Genomic DNA, 18824 nt, shown 5'->3' with positions numbered 1-18824 from the left:
ACCCAACTAACTAAAACCCCACAATGACCAAAAGTTCTGTCCTTTCTAACAATTCAGCATTTCCTGAAACCATCTTTCCCATTAACCTTCACAAACAACATTGCAAATATGTGTGGTTGTAACAGTTCTCGATCTGTGGTTAAAAGCATATTTTGTTGTTAATTTCTCCGCTGACGTATCATACTATGGTTGTTAAGCAGCCAGTTACAAATAGGGTTGGGTACCGAAACCCGGTGCCAATATGGTACCAATGGAACCGGTATGAACTGAACCAAATCAGAATGCAGATTTTGGTGCCTCATTTCGGTGACTCTTAAATGCCTGAGCGATCAATTGAAATATTTGTCCTGATTCTCCCGAAATGTACACAAGACGCATGGGCATCGCTAGGCTTTTGTAGCGGGGATATTGCATTTAGCTCCATAAACTGTACACAAATTCGCGATTACTAAGTCAGTCCCCTTAAATTTCATATATAAACGGCAGAAGCCCTTTCTCCTCCCCGTCTTTCAGCGCGCTCTTTAATCCGCAGACCGCGGCAGAACAGCGTGAGCAGACTCAAACAGAAACAGAGGACACAAGGTGATTGTTCATCGATAGATTGTTAGAATATCTGTATCTGTGCAGTTCTTTGTCATAAATACAGTTTAGAAAAGGTCATGAGGGAGCAATCGGTTTCCCATCTACTGTAAAGTTTTCGCTCCGTTCACTACTCATCACACTGCAGCTGTTTCCTTCTAGCGAAATTAACACATATGAACACATACTTATTTAAATATACTTAATCTAATTATACCTACTTTATACAAACACTACTGTGCAAAAGTCTTAGTATTTCCACCCCAAAGAATGGTGTTCGGCCAGTTATTATTACATTATGTGAGGTTTTGTATTAAACAATGACCCAGATCATGAAATACATTTATTGAGCATGTGAAAGCTATGGATATATTTTAAAATATTTTTAATGTTCTTTAATGTTATCCATAGTTTTTTGTGGCACTTTTTTTAAGTACCGGTTCAGGCATTGTTTAGGCACCAGAACCATTTAAAAAGTATCGATATGGCACCGGTATTGTTAAAAACTAAATTGATACCCAACCCGAGTTACATAGTAGTATGGAAAACGCACCCCTGCTTTTTTCTTGTCCTGGTCTAAGCTGATTTTTTAAACATAGTAGCACTGCAATCATTAAAAATAATTCCATAACTTACCTGTATCTGAACGGTGCCACAGCAGCCATGTTGACCTTTGGTAACTGTTTGGCTTTGAGCATCTCAACACTAGAGGTTTCCTGTTTCGGGACTGCAGTTGTCTCGGGGGTTGGCTTCTGTGGGACCTCAGGACTGAGATCATCTGGAGTGCACATCTCCTCATCTGAAAAACTACTGGAGGCACTGTTCTGCAGGGACACTCTCTCTTGATGGACTCTGAGGAGACCTGTATCTACGTTAGTGGCTGCTGGACAAGGCCTCAAGTTTTTGTTACTAAATCTGAATGAAGGGATTCCCGTCTTGCTTTGACTGCTTCCAGAAGCAGGGCTTTCCTCATGGCATTTGAGTTCTTCTGATATCAAACTGTTTTCGTTGTCCATTTGTCCTATCTGAGAACAAAAGGTTCCACTCTGGAAGTTTTTGTTGCCATTGGACCGAAGGTCAAGCAAACTCTCAGTCCTGGACCCATCCATAGTTCCCCTCAAAAGTGGGGACTCTTTTCGTCGAACTTGTGGACTGCTGTGGGCTGACCTAGAGTCTTGGGTCTGTGTTTTAGGAGTAGTGGAAGCACGATGAATAGGTGGACTGCCTCTTAGTAGCAGATGCTGGTTTTTGAGGGTGGTGTCCCTTAGCACATCTCTGGAGGAGACAACTGTAGAGCTGCTGCTACAGGAGGTTCTGTTGCTAATGGGGACATGTGTGGATGGTCTTGGAAGGCCACTGCTGGTGCTCTTGGGCTCAGGTTTTGGGGATGGGAGTCTGGTCCTGTGCAGAGGGATGCCAGAGCCCGTTTGGGCTCGTGGAAAACTCTTTACATTCACTCCCCCACTCATGGTTGCACCAAGTCAGAAGCTGAAAAAAAGGGAAACAAACATCATGAGAACCAGTGATTGTTGCTGAATTGCATGCACACTCTCATTATCTTGTGTCTGCTCCATAGCCACTGGCTTGTCAATGGAAAACACTCACGACACGACACAATTTCAAGCTCAGTGATAACTTCAACCATAAAAAATTATACTAATAAGAACAATTATACATGTAAGACATATGTACAGCATTGAATACTCAATGTATTACACATTTTCTGGATCCATATTGGAGTTACAATGGTTTGAAGAACCATTTCAACTACATCTGCAGCTCTATAAATGCAGTTCAACAATCTGACCATCTTTCAAAAAGATTCAAACTGTAAGCATTTTATGAATATGTGTTGCAATTGAACAATCTGATAGCGTGAAGTTTGGGGATTAGCAGTTATTTTTCTGTCATATATGTTAAAAAGGTCTTAGAAAAATCTTTACATTTCCTGAATAAACTGTTAAACTCTTGTACAAACCAAGGATTTAATAGCCTACAAGGTTTCTCTACAGGGGGGTTACAAACTTCTAGCAGCTCATGATGGAACCACAGGGGGTTCTCGACATTCCTGAGTAACAGAAATGCCGATGCTGAAGTGAATGTGAAAGGCACTACTCAAAGTAGGTGCAAACTACTGTCTTTTGGTATTAAAATAGTACTATCAGATTTACTAAAGAAGAGCAGTGATGAATTAGCACTGAAAATGTATGGACATAGGGCTGAGCGGTATGACGGTATATTCTGTGACGACGGAATAAAATGTCTACCGTTACAGATTTTTCTATTCCGTGTATACCGTGAAGTTTAAATTAGTGAGCGTGGTTAACCTCACGTGAAGTGCGCCGGGACGTGAGAACGATTGAGAAGCTGCACACAAGCGTATATAAGAAGAAAAACATGGAGAAAGATAATCATGCTGATAAAGAAATCCCACAAACAAATCCCGAGCAGCAGGAGGAGGAACTTGTTGTGAAACGAGGCGCGACATCAGTAGTATGGAACTGGGCAAAACCTCATGCATATGGAAAGAATTAACGCAAGCCATTACAATGCATATCTGTAAAGACATGTCACCAGTTTACACAGTGAAAAAGAAGGGATTTCGTGATCTGATCAAAACGCTTGATCCGAGATATGTAATGCCGAGCCGCAAGCACTTTAGTGAAGTAGAGTTGCCACGGTTGAAATTAATCACGCAATGAGATTTACTAATGTTTGCGACTTGAAACCCTCAACTAAGAGTCACACAATACAAGGTCAAAACTTCATGTAGCCTTTCATTTTTTGGTCTCTGGTTCTTTTAAACATACTGTGGTTTCTTTATTTCTTAAATCTTTATTTTCGACTACTCTAATTTGGCTGCACTTTCTTCTTTCAGTTTGATAATTCATAAAGAGCCTAGGAACCACTGTGTCAAAGAAAGAGAAATGAAGCTCAGAGTGACTACTTTAAATGGTCCTCACAAATACATTTTAAATTCCCACCTGTTGCATTTAAACATAAATGGCATGGGCTATTCAACCAAATCTGGGAAAATCTACTCAAGAGCTTCTCTAAGCAAAATCCTGCCAAGGGGAAGGATTTGGCATGAGTGGTTAAGAGTCTTGTAAAAGAATACAGGAGAAAGGGCAGTCGTTATTTGAAATACTTGCTTTAGAATCAAAACGAGTGATTATATCAATCTCATTTTGTTAAGCCAACAAAACTCTTCCAAAATACTGTAAAGCTCCATCTGGTCACCAAAATAAATCTACTAGCAACAGCAATGCAGAGATTCACTGTGTTCAGTCAAAGACCTTTAAACCCCTGCCAGTTCAGTTAGTCTGGCAGTTATATCTGCCACTGAATGCCCAAATGTCCTAAAGGCTTTCATCCTAGCCCACAGACCGGCCAAGATGGCCAAAACCCTCACGGTTTACTAACAGTACCATGGTAACTACTGACCCCCAAATGTACAGGAACAACTCAATCCATCAAAATCAGGGCTCTGCAAACAACAGGCAGTAATGCTTTCTGGCAAATCAGAATCAGAGCGAGTGTTATGACTCAGAACCTGTGGGGGACCCCACGAGTGGTGGTGGGATGCAAGCCGAGTCGACTGTGGCCTGAATTCAAGCCACAAACCAATCTCACATTGAAGAGAGGACGTAATACAATAGCCCTGCTTTAAAAGCTTTACACATTTTAAATTGTTAAACATTAGACTTGGGTATGTTCAGTTTTCCCTCAGAGATCTGATAGCACAATGGCAAAATCAAACAAGAGAACAACTTCACCTACAGGGAGGTATTCAAGATTTCTTCTCGCTTAATTTTCTTTTCTTCATCTCTTTTTTTTATGCCTGCAAAATTTTGTTATGCAATATTTAGCCACAAAACTAACCAATCACAGTTGTCTAATCAACCAATATAAAAGAGCATAAAATACTGCAAAAGTACAGTAAAGTTAACTTAATTTAATTAAACTAACTTCAGAAGGTTTTGTGAAGCTTATCAGTGTCACAAGATACTAAAATTAGGGTTACCATACATCCTCTTTTCCCCAGACATCTTTTTGGACCTAAAAAATGCGTCCGCTGAATTTCTGACCAAATACCGCCTGCTCACACAAACACTCTTATATTGAATATATTTTATGCGCATCAGGTAGCCAGCCGCTCTCAATATGCAGATTATTTAAATAACTTTTGGATGCATCTTGTGTTGGATGCAGGGTAGCCTGCATGGAATTGGGCTGATTTAAAACTGTTGAGGAGGTTATTTTCTTCTGTGGGCTACTTGAAATATTGCATAAATTACATTTGATTGCTTATATTAAAACCTTTTGTGTTCTACCTATGATAAAACTGTGGTTGATGTTACGTTTTGTGAAGGATGGCCACTAGGAAGCTTTGTGTTTTTGATCAGTCTGCATAATGTTGACTGTAAAATATGTATGGAAATTACATAATTTGAGTTTTGATACATATTGGAAACCCAACCGACTTTGGTCAACTATATATTTAAGATACTGTGAACCGTGCTCTCAAGAAAATAGGTTATTTATTTATTTATTTTTCACAAAGGTCCAGGGCCATAACCAAACTGAAAATACCAAACAGCTTTTTTTTGTATACCACTTCCTACGGTATACATAAATGGAGTATAGTATGGAGTATGGAGTAAAATAAGCATTAAAATATTCACTGGAAATTGAAAAGTGTGACAACTAGCCCCAGCCCTAGGCTCCACTATTTCTACAACTAGACTAAAAGGAGCATGTAATTAGGGTTGTTTTCACCAACAGTCCTGTCACAGGAGGGTAAGATCCATCCACATAAAGAACAACAGGAATGATTTCACAAATACACTGACACATAAGATTAAGGCCATTGTTCAAACATTCTAATCCAATAAATAAATACTGGGATAAGCAGTTAATTTCACCATATGTGTCTTAGAAAACCATGTAAGAGGTTTCAATTAACATAATAAGCAATATAACTCAAATACTGTACATGTCTCTAAAATATTTAGAGTATCACTTCGTTATTCAACTGTACAGTAAATCAACTGCTTAAAATTATTTTAAGAGACAACATGAACTAATATTCCCCAATAAGCTTGAGCAGACTGATACAAAAAAGTTAACATTAAGTCTATCAACTCAAGTCAGCATTATGTCCAATTTTAAGTGACACATATTAGAGAAACATGTAACCTTCGCCTAATGATTTTTACAAACAAATCACAATTCAAAAGCAGTGGATCACCAAAACAACTGGACAGAGATGGAACAGAAACGATATAATAAATTATCATCTTTACCTGAGCATCCACTCTGAATTTGGCCTACAGCAAACTAACCCGATGTCCCTAATGTTTCTCGAGCTTCTGCTAGAGTAAAGAGAGGCGAACTGAGAGGAGACACTGTGTCTACCATGTGAGTTCTACAGTCACATGATGCTCAAAACTCAGACTAAGAAGTGTGTTTTCACCAATTAAAGCGTTAACAGATTGGCCTTTGAAAGCAGCTACTGGTTTCAATAGTGTTACATAACCAAATAAAGAGTGTGTGCAGAAAACTCTTACAAAATTTCACCATGGTATTCAAAGATATGGCCAAAATAGTTGCTACAATTGATGTTTTTCAATAAGTGTTAGAATCTCTCAAAATCCTTCATCCATTGTGTTACATACATTTTTTAAATAATATAATGTACTTATAATAATAATTTAAAAGAAAACTTGCTACCTATGTGTACTGCATTAGGATAACTGAAACTTTTCTTAGAACTTGCATATTGCTCTTTTGTTGATTTTGATTGCTTCCACTGTCCTCTTTTGTAAGTCGCTTTGGATAAAAGCATCTGCTAAATGTCAATTTAATAACTGTAACAAGGAGTCGGAGGCGTTCGGATCCAAATGCAGCGCTTTATTAAAGAATGGTCAAACAGGCAGAAATCAGGAATGGCGTCAGGTGTGTCAGGGATAACCAGAGTCGAAACCAAAAACAAGCAGAGATCGGGACAGGCAGCAGAGAATCAGAGTCGGGATACACAGTCCAAAGGTCAAAACACAGGAAAAACAAACACAGGGAAAAACGCTCGGAAATGTCAGACTGGCTAAACAAGACTTCGCATTGAGTGAGAGTGAGTGTGCTGCTTTTATGTGTGTGTGTAAATGAGGTGCAGGTGTGGCAAGGAAATTGGCTGATGAATGAGGTGCAGGTGTGGCAGGGTGATTGTGATGCAGTGACTCATGGGTAATGTAGTTCGGGTGTGGTGCAACAGTATGAGAGGTGCTAGTGTCCAAGTGACATCTGGTGGTTGATGGGTGGAATGGTCCTGAGTGGAGTGCCCTCTAATGAAGTTCATGGGCACTCCATCTAATAATCGTGACATAGCCCACCCCCAAAGGAGCGGCTTCCAGACGCTCAAAACAATCTAGGAGGGCGGTGGAGCGGAGGCGGAACAGGGGGAGGGATGGAGGGCCAGGTCCATGAGGAAGTGCAGTGGACTGGGGCAGAGCAGGTGGAACTGGAGCCCTTCCTGGGCCTAACTCAGGAAAACAGGAGCCCCTCCTGGGCCTGGCATAGGAAACAGGGGCCCGCCATGGGCTTAACTCGGGAACGGGAGCCCGCCATGGGCCTAACTCTGGAACAAGGGTCCACCAAGGCAGAGCAGGTGGCGTGGCAGCCCACCAGGGCGGAGCAGAGGACCACCACAGCCGAGCAGACAGAACAGAAGCCCACCAGGGAGGAGCAGAGGACCACCACAGCCGAGCAGACGGGACAGAAGCCCACCAGGGCGGAGCAGAGGACCACCACAGCCGAGCAGACGGGACAGAAGCCCACCAGGGCGAAGCAGAGGACCACCACAGTGGAGTCGATGGCACCGGACCGCAAGTCTGCTCAGGTGGGACTGAAACAGAGAACATTGACAGGTTAATAGCGGCCTCCGTGGCCGTGATGAGATGGTAGCTGGCCTCCTTGGCCATTACAGGGCAGGCGGTTAGTTCATGGAGGACCTCCGTGGCCATGACAGGACAGACAGAGAGTTGGTGGATGGTCTCCATAGCCCAGACCGGAATGAATGAGAGTTCATTGACGGCCTCCCTGGCCGTGACAGGATAGGATGAGAGCTCTGATATGTGACGGGGCTCTGGGAGTTCGGCTGAGATGTGACGAGGCTCTGGTAGATCTTTGGTGATTTGATTGGGTTCATGAAGATCGTTGGTGACTTGACTTTGCTCATGAAGATCGTTGGTGACTTGACTTAGTACACGGAGGTTAATGGTGACTTGACTTTGCTCATGAAGGTTAACGGTGACTTGACTTTGCTCATGAAGGTTAACGGTGACTTGACTTTGCTCATGAAGATCATTGATGACTTGACTTTGCTCATGAAGATCAACGGTGACTTGACTTTGCTCATGAAGATCAACGGTGACTTGACTTTGCTCATGAAGATCAACGGTGACTTGACTTGGTTCCTGAGGATCAACTGTGACTTGACTTTGCTCATGAAGATCGTCGGTGACTTGACTTTGCTCATGAAGATCGTCGGTGACTTGACTTTGCTCATGAAGATCGTCGGTGACTTGACTTTGCTCATGAAGATCGTCGGTGACTTGACTTTGCTCATGAAGATCGTCGGTGACTTGACTTTGCTCATGAAGATCGTCGGTGACTTGACTTTGCTCATGAAGATCGTCGGTGACTTGACTTTGCTCATGAAGATCGTCGGTGACTTGACTTTGCTCATGAAGATCGTCGGTGACTTGACTTTGCTCATGAAGATCGTCGGTGACTTGACTTTGCTCATGAAGATCGTCGGTGACTTGACTTTGCTCATGAAGATCGTCGGTGACTTGACTTTGCTCATGAAGATCGTCGGTGACTTGACTTTGCTCATGAAGATCGTCGGTGACTTGACTTTGCTCATGAAGATCGTCGGTGACTTGACTTTGCTCATGAAGATCGTCGGTGACTTGACTTTGCTCATGAAGATCGTCGGTGACTTGACTTTGCTCATGAAGATCGTCGGTGACTTGACTTGGCTCTGGAAAGTCCACGGTGACTAGCCCTGGCTCTGGAAAGTCCACGGTGACTAGCCCTGGCTCTGGAAAGTCCACGGTGACTAGCCCGGGCTCTGGAAAGTCCACGGTGACTAGCCCGGGCTCTGGAAAGTCCACGGTGACTAGCCCTGATTCCGGAAGGTCAACGGTGACTAGCCCTGGCTCTGGAGAGTTCACTGGAACCTGACTCGACTCTGGAGAGTTCACTGGAACCTGACTCGACTCTGGAGAGTTCACTGGAACCTGACTCGACTCTGGAGAGTTCACTGGAACCTGACTCGACTCTGGAGAGTTCACTGGAACCTGACTCGACTCTGGAGAGTTCACTGGAACCTGACTCGACTCTGGAGAGTTCACTGGAACCTGACTCGACTCTGGAGAGTTCACTGGAACCTGACTCGACTCTGGAGAGTTCACTGGAACCTGACTCGACTCTGGAGAGTTCACTGTTGTTTTACTTGACTTTTGGGTGTTAGTAGTGACTTGACCTGACTCTGGAGAGTCGACGGGGACCTGACCTGACTCTGGAAAGTCGACGGGGCTGGCGGCCATCTTGTGAAGTGTCGCTGGGCTGGTGGCCATCTTGTGCAGTGTCGCTGGGCTGGCGGCCATCTTGGGCAGTGTCGCTGGGCTGGCGGCCATCTTGGGCAGTGGTGCTGGGCTGGCGGCCATGACGTGAGTGAATCCAGGGTCGTGTGCCTCTGCGACACCCACAGTAAATGTTGAGCCAACAATCAGCAGTGCATAGTCCAGAAACTGACTAAGAGATGAGCGGGGACCCTCACTGATCACTCGTGACCTTAGTGGTTCATTTAGCCCATCACAAAAAAAGTCAATCAGCACAAAATCCGGCAGATCAGAGAAAAAGGTGAGGCCTAAGTACTCTTGTACTCTAGTCCTCGAGTGATCCAGTGCCCTGCTTGAGGGCTAATAGGCTTGCCATCTCCATACCTGACCAGTGTCCACACAAAAAGCTGCTGGATCCTGAGTGGCGAAGTCTTCTGTAACAAGGAGTCGGAGGCGTTCCGATCCAAATGCAGCGCTTTATTAAAGAATGGTCAAACAGGCAGAAATCAGGAATGGCGTCAGGTGTGTCAGGGATAACCAGAGTCGAAACCAAAAACAAGCAGAGATCGGGACAGGCAGCAGAGAATCAGAGTCGGGATACACAGTCCAAAGGTCAAAACACAGGAAAAACAAACACAGGGAAAAACGCTCGGAAATGTCAGACTGGCTAAACAAGACTTCGCATTGAGTGAGAGTGAGTGTGCTGCTTTTATGTGTGTGTGTAAATGAGGTGCAGGTGTGGCAAGGAAATTGGCTGATGAATGAGGTGCAGGTGTGGCAGGGTGATTGTGATGCAGTGACTCATGGGTAATGTAGTTCGGGTGTGGTGCAACAGTATGAGAGGTGCTAGTGTCCAAGTGACATCTGGTGGTTGATGGGTGGAATGGTCCTGAGTGGAGTGCCCTCTAATGAAGTTCATGGGCACTCCATCTAATAATCGTGACAATTACAATATAATTTACTCATGATTATAATATACTTATAATTATATAATAAGTAAATATCACGTGTGTTTAACAATTATAATATGTAACAATTAAAATATAACCCAATTGATTGCATGATTAATTAATCAAATTAAATTACAACCACAAAAATCTTAGCTGAGAAATTACCCCCCAAGATATTTTTTTTATATTTATTTTATTAAATAAAATAAATTATATTCAAATTTAAATTTTAGATTTAAATTATATTAATGATTTTTTTTATGAAATTAAACTAAAACTGTTAGGTGGCAGCAAGACACTGTCTTAATGAGTAAGTCATTGAATCATTCATTCAGCTGATTCACTTAAATGGCTGATTCATTTACAAATAAAACAAAAGACTGTTTGTATGAATGTCTCACTGGGTAACTGTTTAATTCGATTTGTTCAAAAATGTGGATTCGTTCAGTAATGAAACTGCTGCTTGTAGCTTGGAAATGCAAAACAGTTCTGCTGTGGCAATATTGTGACTTGCACAATATTAACTTGCTTATTGAACTGATGTATAAAATTAATATCACGTTTGCAAAATATAATATTGATTTTATACATTTGCGCTATTTTTGCCTTCATATCTTGAATTTATGTGCATATAAATGGATTCTAATATGCTACACTTCACTGTGAGTCAAGTCGTCCTGCATCATGTTCATCAGCAGCTGCATGCAATGACAGTTGTGGGCCAGCCAGGTGCGTTAAATGCATATTTTTTAAAAAGCTATAATTAATCATAACAAATTCATATGTTAAATCAACAGCCATAGTATAATTGCGCTAGATTACAAAAAACAAAAAACACACACTGTTAAGCCAAAGCCAACTACCATCTACAATTATAATCATTATTATATCAATATTATTTTATAAATAATATTGAATACAATCTGTATGCAATCCAGTGTATATTGTGTATGATAAGCACACACTGATGTGGCATATTTCCTCAAAACACAGCTAAATGACAGGTGTATTATTGATGCTGTTTCACAAGCAGAAATGTGGGTCAACAACACAATCAAGCTTTCAAGTTAGCAGAGACCAAAAACTTAATGACAGGCAAAAGCTGTTCTAAGCAATGTTTGTATTATAACACTGTAGGCCTTTGATTAATTGACATTTGTAATTGACATCTGGTTACACTTTTTGATGAACAGAATCATACATTTATCAATTCTCTCACACAGCCAGGCTTTAGACAATGAATATGAAGTGTGAACCAGTCTGCAGCTTATTCTGACTATGAATCGCCCACACTGACAGGAAGAGTGTGTCTGACCGACATAAAAAATGGTCAATTACAGTTTTCACCAGCGCTGAATTACCCCTTTCAGAATCCTTTTTTCCTGCTTTCTCATTGGTCATATCTGATCTGTGCCACATGGGAGAAAAAAATCAGAATTGGGACACTTTGAAAATGTAATGTAAATGCAGCCTCAGTGACTTTGAATGTGACATAGGTGTTGGTGCCAGATGGGCTGGTCTGAGTGTTTCAGAAACTGCTGATCTAGGCTTTTCACGCACAGTCATCTCTAGGGTTTACAGAGAATGGTCAAAAAAAAAAAAGAAATCCAGTGAGTGACAATTCTGTGGGTGAAAATCCATTGTTGAAAGGCAACAGTAATGCAAATACCCACTCATTACAATCAAGGTATGCAGAAAAGCATCTCTAAACACACAAGGTTGAAGCAGATGGTCTACTGCAGCAGAAGACAACGGGTGCCACTCCTGTCAGCTAAGAACAGGAAACTGAGGCTGCAATTCACACAGGCCCACCTGATCTAGTTGAATATAATACGAAATCAGATGAGTCTTGATTTCTGCTGCAACATTCAGATGATAGGGTCAAACAAAATGAAAGCAAGGATCCATCTGGCCTTGCATCAGTGGTTCAGGCTTGTGGTGGTGCTAGGATTCACCCACCCATTTTGCTATTTCCATGAGTTACCAATTCCATGAAAGGCCCTGTATCAGTTCCTCTAAAAGCAGCAGTTGCATACCTATTATCACAGAGAAGAGCTGCAGTTTAATTGCCACCAAGGAGCATCATTTATTTGGGCCTTCATATGCCTTTATCTTTAAACTCTATAATACTCAAACCCTCAGCAGTACTGCGTTGGAAAGGAAAATAAGATATTTCTACTTCGCCTGAATGACTTTCTTACTGTGACAAGTCACAAACAGACCAAAATAGATAAAGTGATGGGACAGAGAACCTTTTATGTGCACGGCATCTCTGGCTCTTGATCTTGTAATAAATCTCTGTCTCTCAAGTCAGTCTGGTATTTCTGAAGGAAAGGTTATCCAATCTAAGACAGATATTACAGAGACACTGTTGCAGGTCAGATCAGAGGCTAATGTGGAGTGACTGTCTGTCTCTATTTGTCTATTTTCATGTTATATAATATTTCAATTCAGATCGAGGAAGGATGAGCCACATAGCTCGTAATTGACCGGCAGACAGACAATGATCCCATCCATATTTTTCCTTTTCTTTGTTTTTTAATAATCCTATAAATTTCAGGGGAGGTCTGGGGCTCTTCAGATGCCCTATTAATAATCATTAGAAGTCCAGCGGCAGCAGATGGGACCCCGCTCTGGTTTGTATGCCATGGAAATTTCCATTCAGAAGAAAGTCAGTCAGACACAAGCCTAAACACAAGATATGAAACCGAGACCATCACCGTACACATACTCAACACCTAGAATATACAGCATGTTTATTAGCAAGAAAATAATTGTAAAGGTGAAAATCACAGGATGTGTTTTTTTTTCCAAGTAAAACTTTAATCTATTTTTAAAATGTAATCTCAATTTAATACACACTTTTATTGTGATGAAAAAGTATTTGGGCAGAGGTTATAGGTACCATGCTACTATGTATAAAATGTTATTTCCAATATATATATATATATATCCCCATATATAAATATAAATATATGTCAGTGGTGCATAATCTGCAAATCATTCGCCATCATCCTCTGTCATCTCTCTTTACTCGGTGTATGTGGTAAGTGAACTTTCGTGTACTGTAAAGTAACATTAGCAAGTGGTCCCTTAAGTTGCTCCGTAGAATGCGTTATTTGTTTTCCGTGCCTTTCTGCATACAGATTCACCCTTTGGGGACACGCCCTAACCCCACCCCCGATGTCATTTTCCATCACATTAGGCGCGTTCGACTTTAAGCAGCACTGCACAGAATGATCACTGTATGACATCAAAGTACCGCGAGAGCGATTCGAATGCATTGGATCCGTGTGCTCTCTTATCGCTCTCGCTGTACTTTGATGTCATACAGCGATCATTCTGTGCAGCGCTGCTTAAAGTCGAACGCGCCTACTGTTTCACTGTAGACATCATCCGATGCTAATGTGGTAGACATCGCCCAACCCTAATAAATACACAAACGGACAGTATAGTATATATATATATATATATGGGGGGCATATAACATTCAAAGTTACCTGAGGTAGAAAAAAAAATGCAGTCCCCCTCATTTAAAATCGCGTTTATTTTTGTATTGGTAGCTAATATGCATTTTTTATTTGACCATGATGACAGCTAATTGTCACAACTGTGCTGGTGTATAGAGTAACACGCAAGATGAAGAAGAAATATATCAAGGAGTTCTTTTAATGCTTACTGGAGAATAAAGCACATCCAACACAAATCATCAAACATAGGATATAACATTAATACATCAAATTAGTACATTACATTATAACATCAATAGCGGACAAGGAGGAACTAAACAGAGGACACACAAGGAAAGTAATCAGGGGAATGGAAACAGGTGGGGATTAATCAATTAACAAAACAAGCAACGGAACATGACCAAAATAGGGAAACACAAAAGGAACAGAAAGTCCATGATCGTGACAGTTCGCCGCCTCCCGGAACGGTGCATCCTCACACTGAAAGAGACAGTCCAGCGGAGGGAGGGTAGGGGTTCAGGAGGCGGGCGTGGGGCAGGCAATGAGGGAGCATGGAGCGTGGAACCAGGGTGGAGTGGATAGAGCGAGAAGCCAGGGAGGAGTCCGGAGAAGGAGAAGCCAGATTGTCATCCAGAGACTAACCAGGATGACGACCCACGGTGGAGTCGATGACGGGAGGAGCCATGGTAGAGGAGGAGCCGACAACACCAGGGGGCCAACTGACAGAGACTGCGCCGGTGGATGAGGAGCCCAGGTTGGAGCCAAGCAGACGGAGAGCCAGGGTGACACCGAGGGTCCTGAGGTCCAAGGCAGCGCTGAAGGCACTGGCGACCGAGGTAGAGGCGGGGCTCCGGAAGCCCTCTGTGGAGTGGGAGCAACTGAGGATGGAGGTGGAGCCAGAGGGAAGGATGAGCCTGACAGAGCCGGAGGGATGGAGTGATGAGGCGAAGCCATAGGAGTGGAGTCCCGGGGCAGTGGATAGTCGACGACTGACCAAGGCGGAGCCGGAGGGACAGGGGAGCCCGGTGGAGCTGGTGGGATGATGGGCCATGGTGGAGACGAGGGAGCTGGGTGCCAAGGCAGAGCCGCTAGGTCGAAGGACCGAGGTGGAGTCCAGGGCTTGGAGGCTGGAGGCGGAGACAGAGAATCCTCACACCAATGCAGAGCTGGAGACTGGAAATCCCGTGGCAAATCATCATGCCTAGATGGCGCTGACTGAGGGTGAGCTGCGGCACTGACAGGCACCAGCTGAGGTGGAGCAGAGGAACTGACTGGTCTAGGAGGAGGCAGGAAAGTGAGGCTGGGAGAGAACACAGGAGGATCAGGGCTGGGCGGAACCAGCAGAGACACAGGAGATTCAAGGCTGGGCAGAACCAGCAGAGACACAGGAGATTCAAGGCTGGGTGGAACCAGCGGAGACACAGGAGGTTCAGGGCTGGGAGGAACCAGCAGAGACACAGGAGATTCAAGGCTGGGCGGAACCAGCAGAGACACAGGAGATTCAAGGCTGGGCAGAACCAGCAGAGACACAGGAGATTCAAGGCTGGGCGTAACCAGCGGAGACATGGGAGATTCAAGGCTGGGTGGAACCAGCGGAGACACAGGAGGTTCAGGGCTGGGAGGAACCAGCAGAGACACAGGAGATTCAAGGCTGGGCGGAACCAGCAGAGACACAGGAGATTCAAGGCTGGGCAGAACCAGCAGAGACACAGGAGATTCAAGGCTGGGCGTAACCAGCGGAGACATGGGAGATTCAAGGCTGGGTGGAACCAGCGGAGACACAGGAGATTCGGGGCTGGGAGGAACCAGCAGGGACAAGGGAGATTCAAGGCTGGGCAGAACCAGGGGAGACATGGGAGATTCAAGGCTGGGCGGAACCAGCGGTGACACAGGAGATTCAGGGCTGGGAGGAACCAGCAGAGACAGGAGATTCAAGGCTGGGCGGAACCAGCGGAGACACGGAAGATTCAAGGCTGGGCGGAACCAGCAGAGACATGGGAGATTCAAGGCTGGGCGGAACCAGCAGAGACACAGGAGATTCGGGGCTGGGAGGAACCAGCAGAGACACGGGAGATTCAAGGCTGGGCGGAACCAGCGAAGACACGGGAGATTCAAGGCTGGGCGGAACCAGCAGAGACACAGGAGATTCAGGGCTGGGCGGGACCAGCAGAGACACAGGAGATTCAGGGCTGAGAGGAACCAGCAGAGACACGGGAGATTCAAGGCTGTGCGGAACCATCGGAGACACAGGAGATTCGGGGCTGGGAGGAACCAGCAGAGACACTGGAGATTCAAGGATGGGCGGAACCAGCGGAGACACAGGAGATTCGGGGCTGGGAGGAACCAGCAGAGACACGGGAGATTCGGGGCTGGGAGGAACCAGCAGAGACACGGGAGATTCGGGGCTGGGAGGAACCAGCAGAGACACGGGAGATTCAGGGATGGACAGAACCAGCGGAGACACCACTCTCTCAAGCCAGTAAAAAGTACAGCGCAAGTGATCTGGGAAGTTGGTAAGGCACGCCAGATCGATAAAGTCCCTGGTGTGGTCCTCCAGCGAACGGTCCAGTTGCTCCAGGCATAGGAGGCGGACTGCAGGGCTAGCCATTCCGGGAGAGGGAGAAAATAAAACAAAAAAGAAAGAAAATCGCCGCTAAACACACTTTTAGGTCCGCTATTCTGTTACAACTGTGCTGGTGTGTAGAGTAACTTGCACGATGAAGAAGAAATATATCAAGGATTTATTTTAATTCTTACGGGAGAATAAGGCACATCCAACACAAATCACCAAACATAGGATATAACATTAATACATCAAATTAATACATTACATTATAACATCCATAGCGGATAAGGAGGAACTAAACAGACAGGGTTTTTAAACACAAGGAAAGTAAATAGGGGAATGGAAACAGGTGGGGATTAATCACTTAACAAAACAAGGACCGGAACATGACCAAAATAGGGAAACACAAAAGGAACAGAAAGTCCATGATCGTGACACTAATAGGCATTTTGTTTTTGTTTTTATTTTATGTATGGGTAGCTAATGTTGCATTTTTATGTGTGACATAGGCTAATATGTATGTTTTATTTTTGGTAGCTAATGTTATATTTTTGTTTTACTTTATATATGATGGTAGCTAATGTGTTTTGTTTTTGTTTTTAATTAATTATGTTAGCGAATATGTGCGTTTTATATTTGATTTATTTAAAGTATGATGGTAGCTAATGTGTGTTTTAATTTTGTTTTATTTTATGAAGGTAGCTATATGTTTGACTTGTTGTATCATGCTAGATAATATGTATGTCTTATTTTTGTTTTGTTTTATCATGTTAGTTAATATGTAAGCATGTACACCACAGAGACCATCAACCTATACTGTTTAGACTAGTCTTACAACTCGTCTTACAAGTCATCTAATCTTTTCTTTAAGACAGAACTTTTTCAAGTCAGTTGCATTAAATGCAGATTGGTCTAATCTGAGTAAAGTAAAAGATTGATTACCCCTTGAATAACTTATATGGTCAGACACAGTCTTAACATTTAGTAACTAAGTTTATTCAACCGGTCTCAGGAATAAAAGGTGAAAAGCACAGGATGTTTCACATGGTGTTTATCTCGGACTGAGCTGACCATCTCACCTGATGTCAACCTCCTTATCACGAGTCAACACATGGACTGACTGGACTGTTGACATGGAGGCAAACAACATTCCAGACTGACCTGCTAAACCTAACAGCAGACCCTCATTTAATCTCAGAGATCACATGAGAAAGTGCATCTGCAATCTGCTTCATTCTGTCTTCCCTGCACTTATTACAAAAGGAGAGATGGACATATTTTTAGCTCTGTCTGAATCTGTGCAAAGTCTGCCACCTACTGCTTGGCATAAGAAGTGGCACAGAACAATGAATCCAAACATTACACTCTTATTTTATGTCAGTATGTTCCCTAAAAGACGATATGAGTGTGACCATCAAACAGTGAGTCTTCAGCACTGTGAGTCCACAAACCCTGTTATCAAATGTTATTTGCATTTCAAGTGGGTCCTTGTTCCCTCTGGATGGCATAAAAACAACACAGAATTAATATCATAGCCTTGTTGCTAATGAAAGTGAGCTCGTAGTTAGGCAGCTATTTGTGGTTAATATAATGAAAAATTCAACTGAATTAAAAAAAATAATTTAATGTCAAATTTAATTTAAGTATTATGGTGACTAATATTTATGTTGTGTTTTATTTTATGTATTATGGTAGCCAATATGTATGTTTTGATTATGATGGTAGCTAATATATGTTTTATTTTTTTTTTGTTTTATGCATTATGGTAGATAAGAGTTATTTTAATTTTATGTTAAAGGGGGGGGGGGGGGGGTACAATGGTGTTTCATGTATTCAGAGTTGTTCACAGTGTTAAAGAGATGGATTCTCATGCTAAACATGGCCAAAGCTTTAAAAAAAAATAAATCAGAAAATAATTTTTGTGCTGAAAATCTTACTGCTGGGTTGATACAAGTTTCGGCTTGTTTTTTTTCTATCATGGATTTAATGACGTAGACAATGGTGGAACTCTTTATGCGCACACGTTGAACAGAGGAGAGTGAGACCCACACATCAACACGCTTCATCGGGAAATCGTCGGCAGCACTGGATTTGTTCGAGAATGCCTCCAAATAAGTGAATTTTTGGATGTGAGGGAAAGTTTACTGTGTTCAGTTTCCCCAAGAACCCAGCGTAACATGAATAGTGGATACAGTTTGTTTTTCCGGGGAAGGAGTGTATCAAGTGCGTTTGTGTGTTCTGGTCATCTGAGTGACGAATGTTTTATAAAACACGGCCCAAGTCGGCGCTGGATTTGCACATCGTTTGCTATTAAAACATGGAGCCGTCCTTGTGATAAAGACACCATTCGTGCAAGTACAATTGCATCAGATTTCTGTCTATTGTTGGAAATCAGCACATAAAAATATATGTCAATGGAAACAACATAAAACATCAGTATTATAGCTCCGCCCACGGCACGCCTCCAGGAGCTCGGTTTTTTCCGGAGAGAATCGGAACGCTGTATTTTTCTTTTATAAAAATTATAAAACTAAAGACTTTTTGGATATATGAAGGATGCAGTACTATTCTATAGGTACCCAAGATTAACATGAGATTAGGTGAAACGGTGTATGTTATGTACCCTTTAAGTAGC

General features: G+C 42.9%; 1 protein-coding gene across 1 annotated transcript in view; it reads right to left on the bottom strand.

The window, feature by feature from the left end:
• LOC132117926 (neuron navigator 1-like) overlaps window positions 1-18824 on the bottom strand; it is a 140601-nt gene that overhangs the window by 117291 nt on the left and 4486 nt on the right. Inside the window, exon 2 of the mRNA XM_059527292.1 lies at window positions 1216-2067. Coding sequence (XP_059383275.1) covers window positions 1216-2048 — 833 coding nt within the window. The 5' untranslated portion in view covers window positions 2049-2067. The remainder of the gene's footprint in view (window positions 1-1215; window positions 2068-18824) is intronic.

Source organism: Carassius carassius, chromosome 37 (genome assembly GCF_963082965.1).
Source record: "Carassius carassius chromosome 37, fCarCar2.1, whole genome shotgun sequence".
NCBI lineage: Eukaryota > Metazoa > Chordata > Actinopteri > Cypriniformes > Cyprinidae > Carassius > Carassius carassius.
Note: the sequence above shows the minus strand (reverse complement) of the source record. Positions and strands in the feature narration are given on the sequence as shown.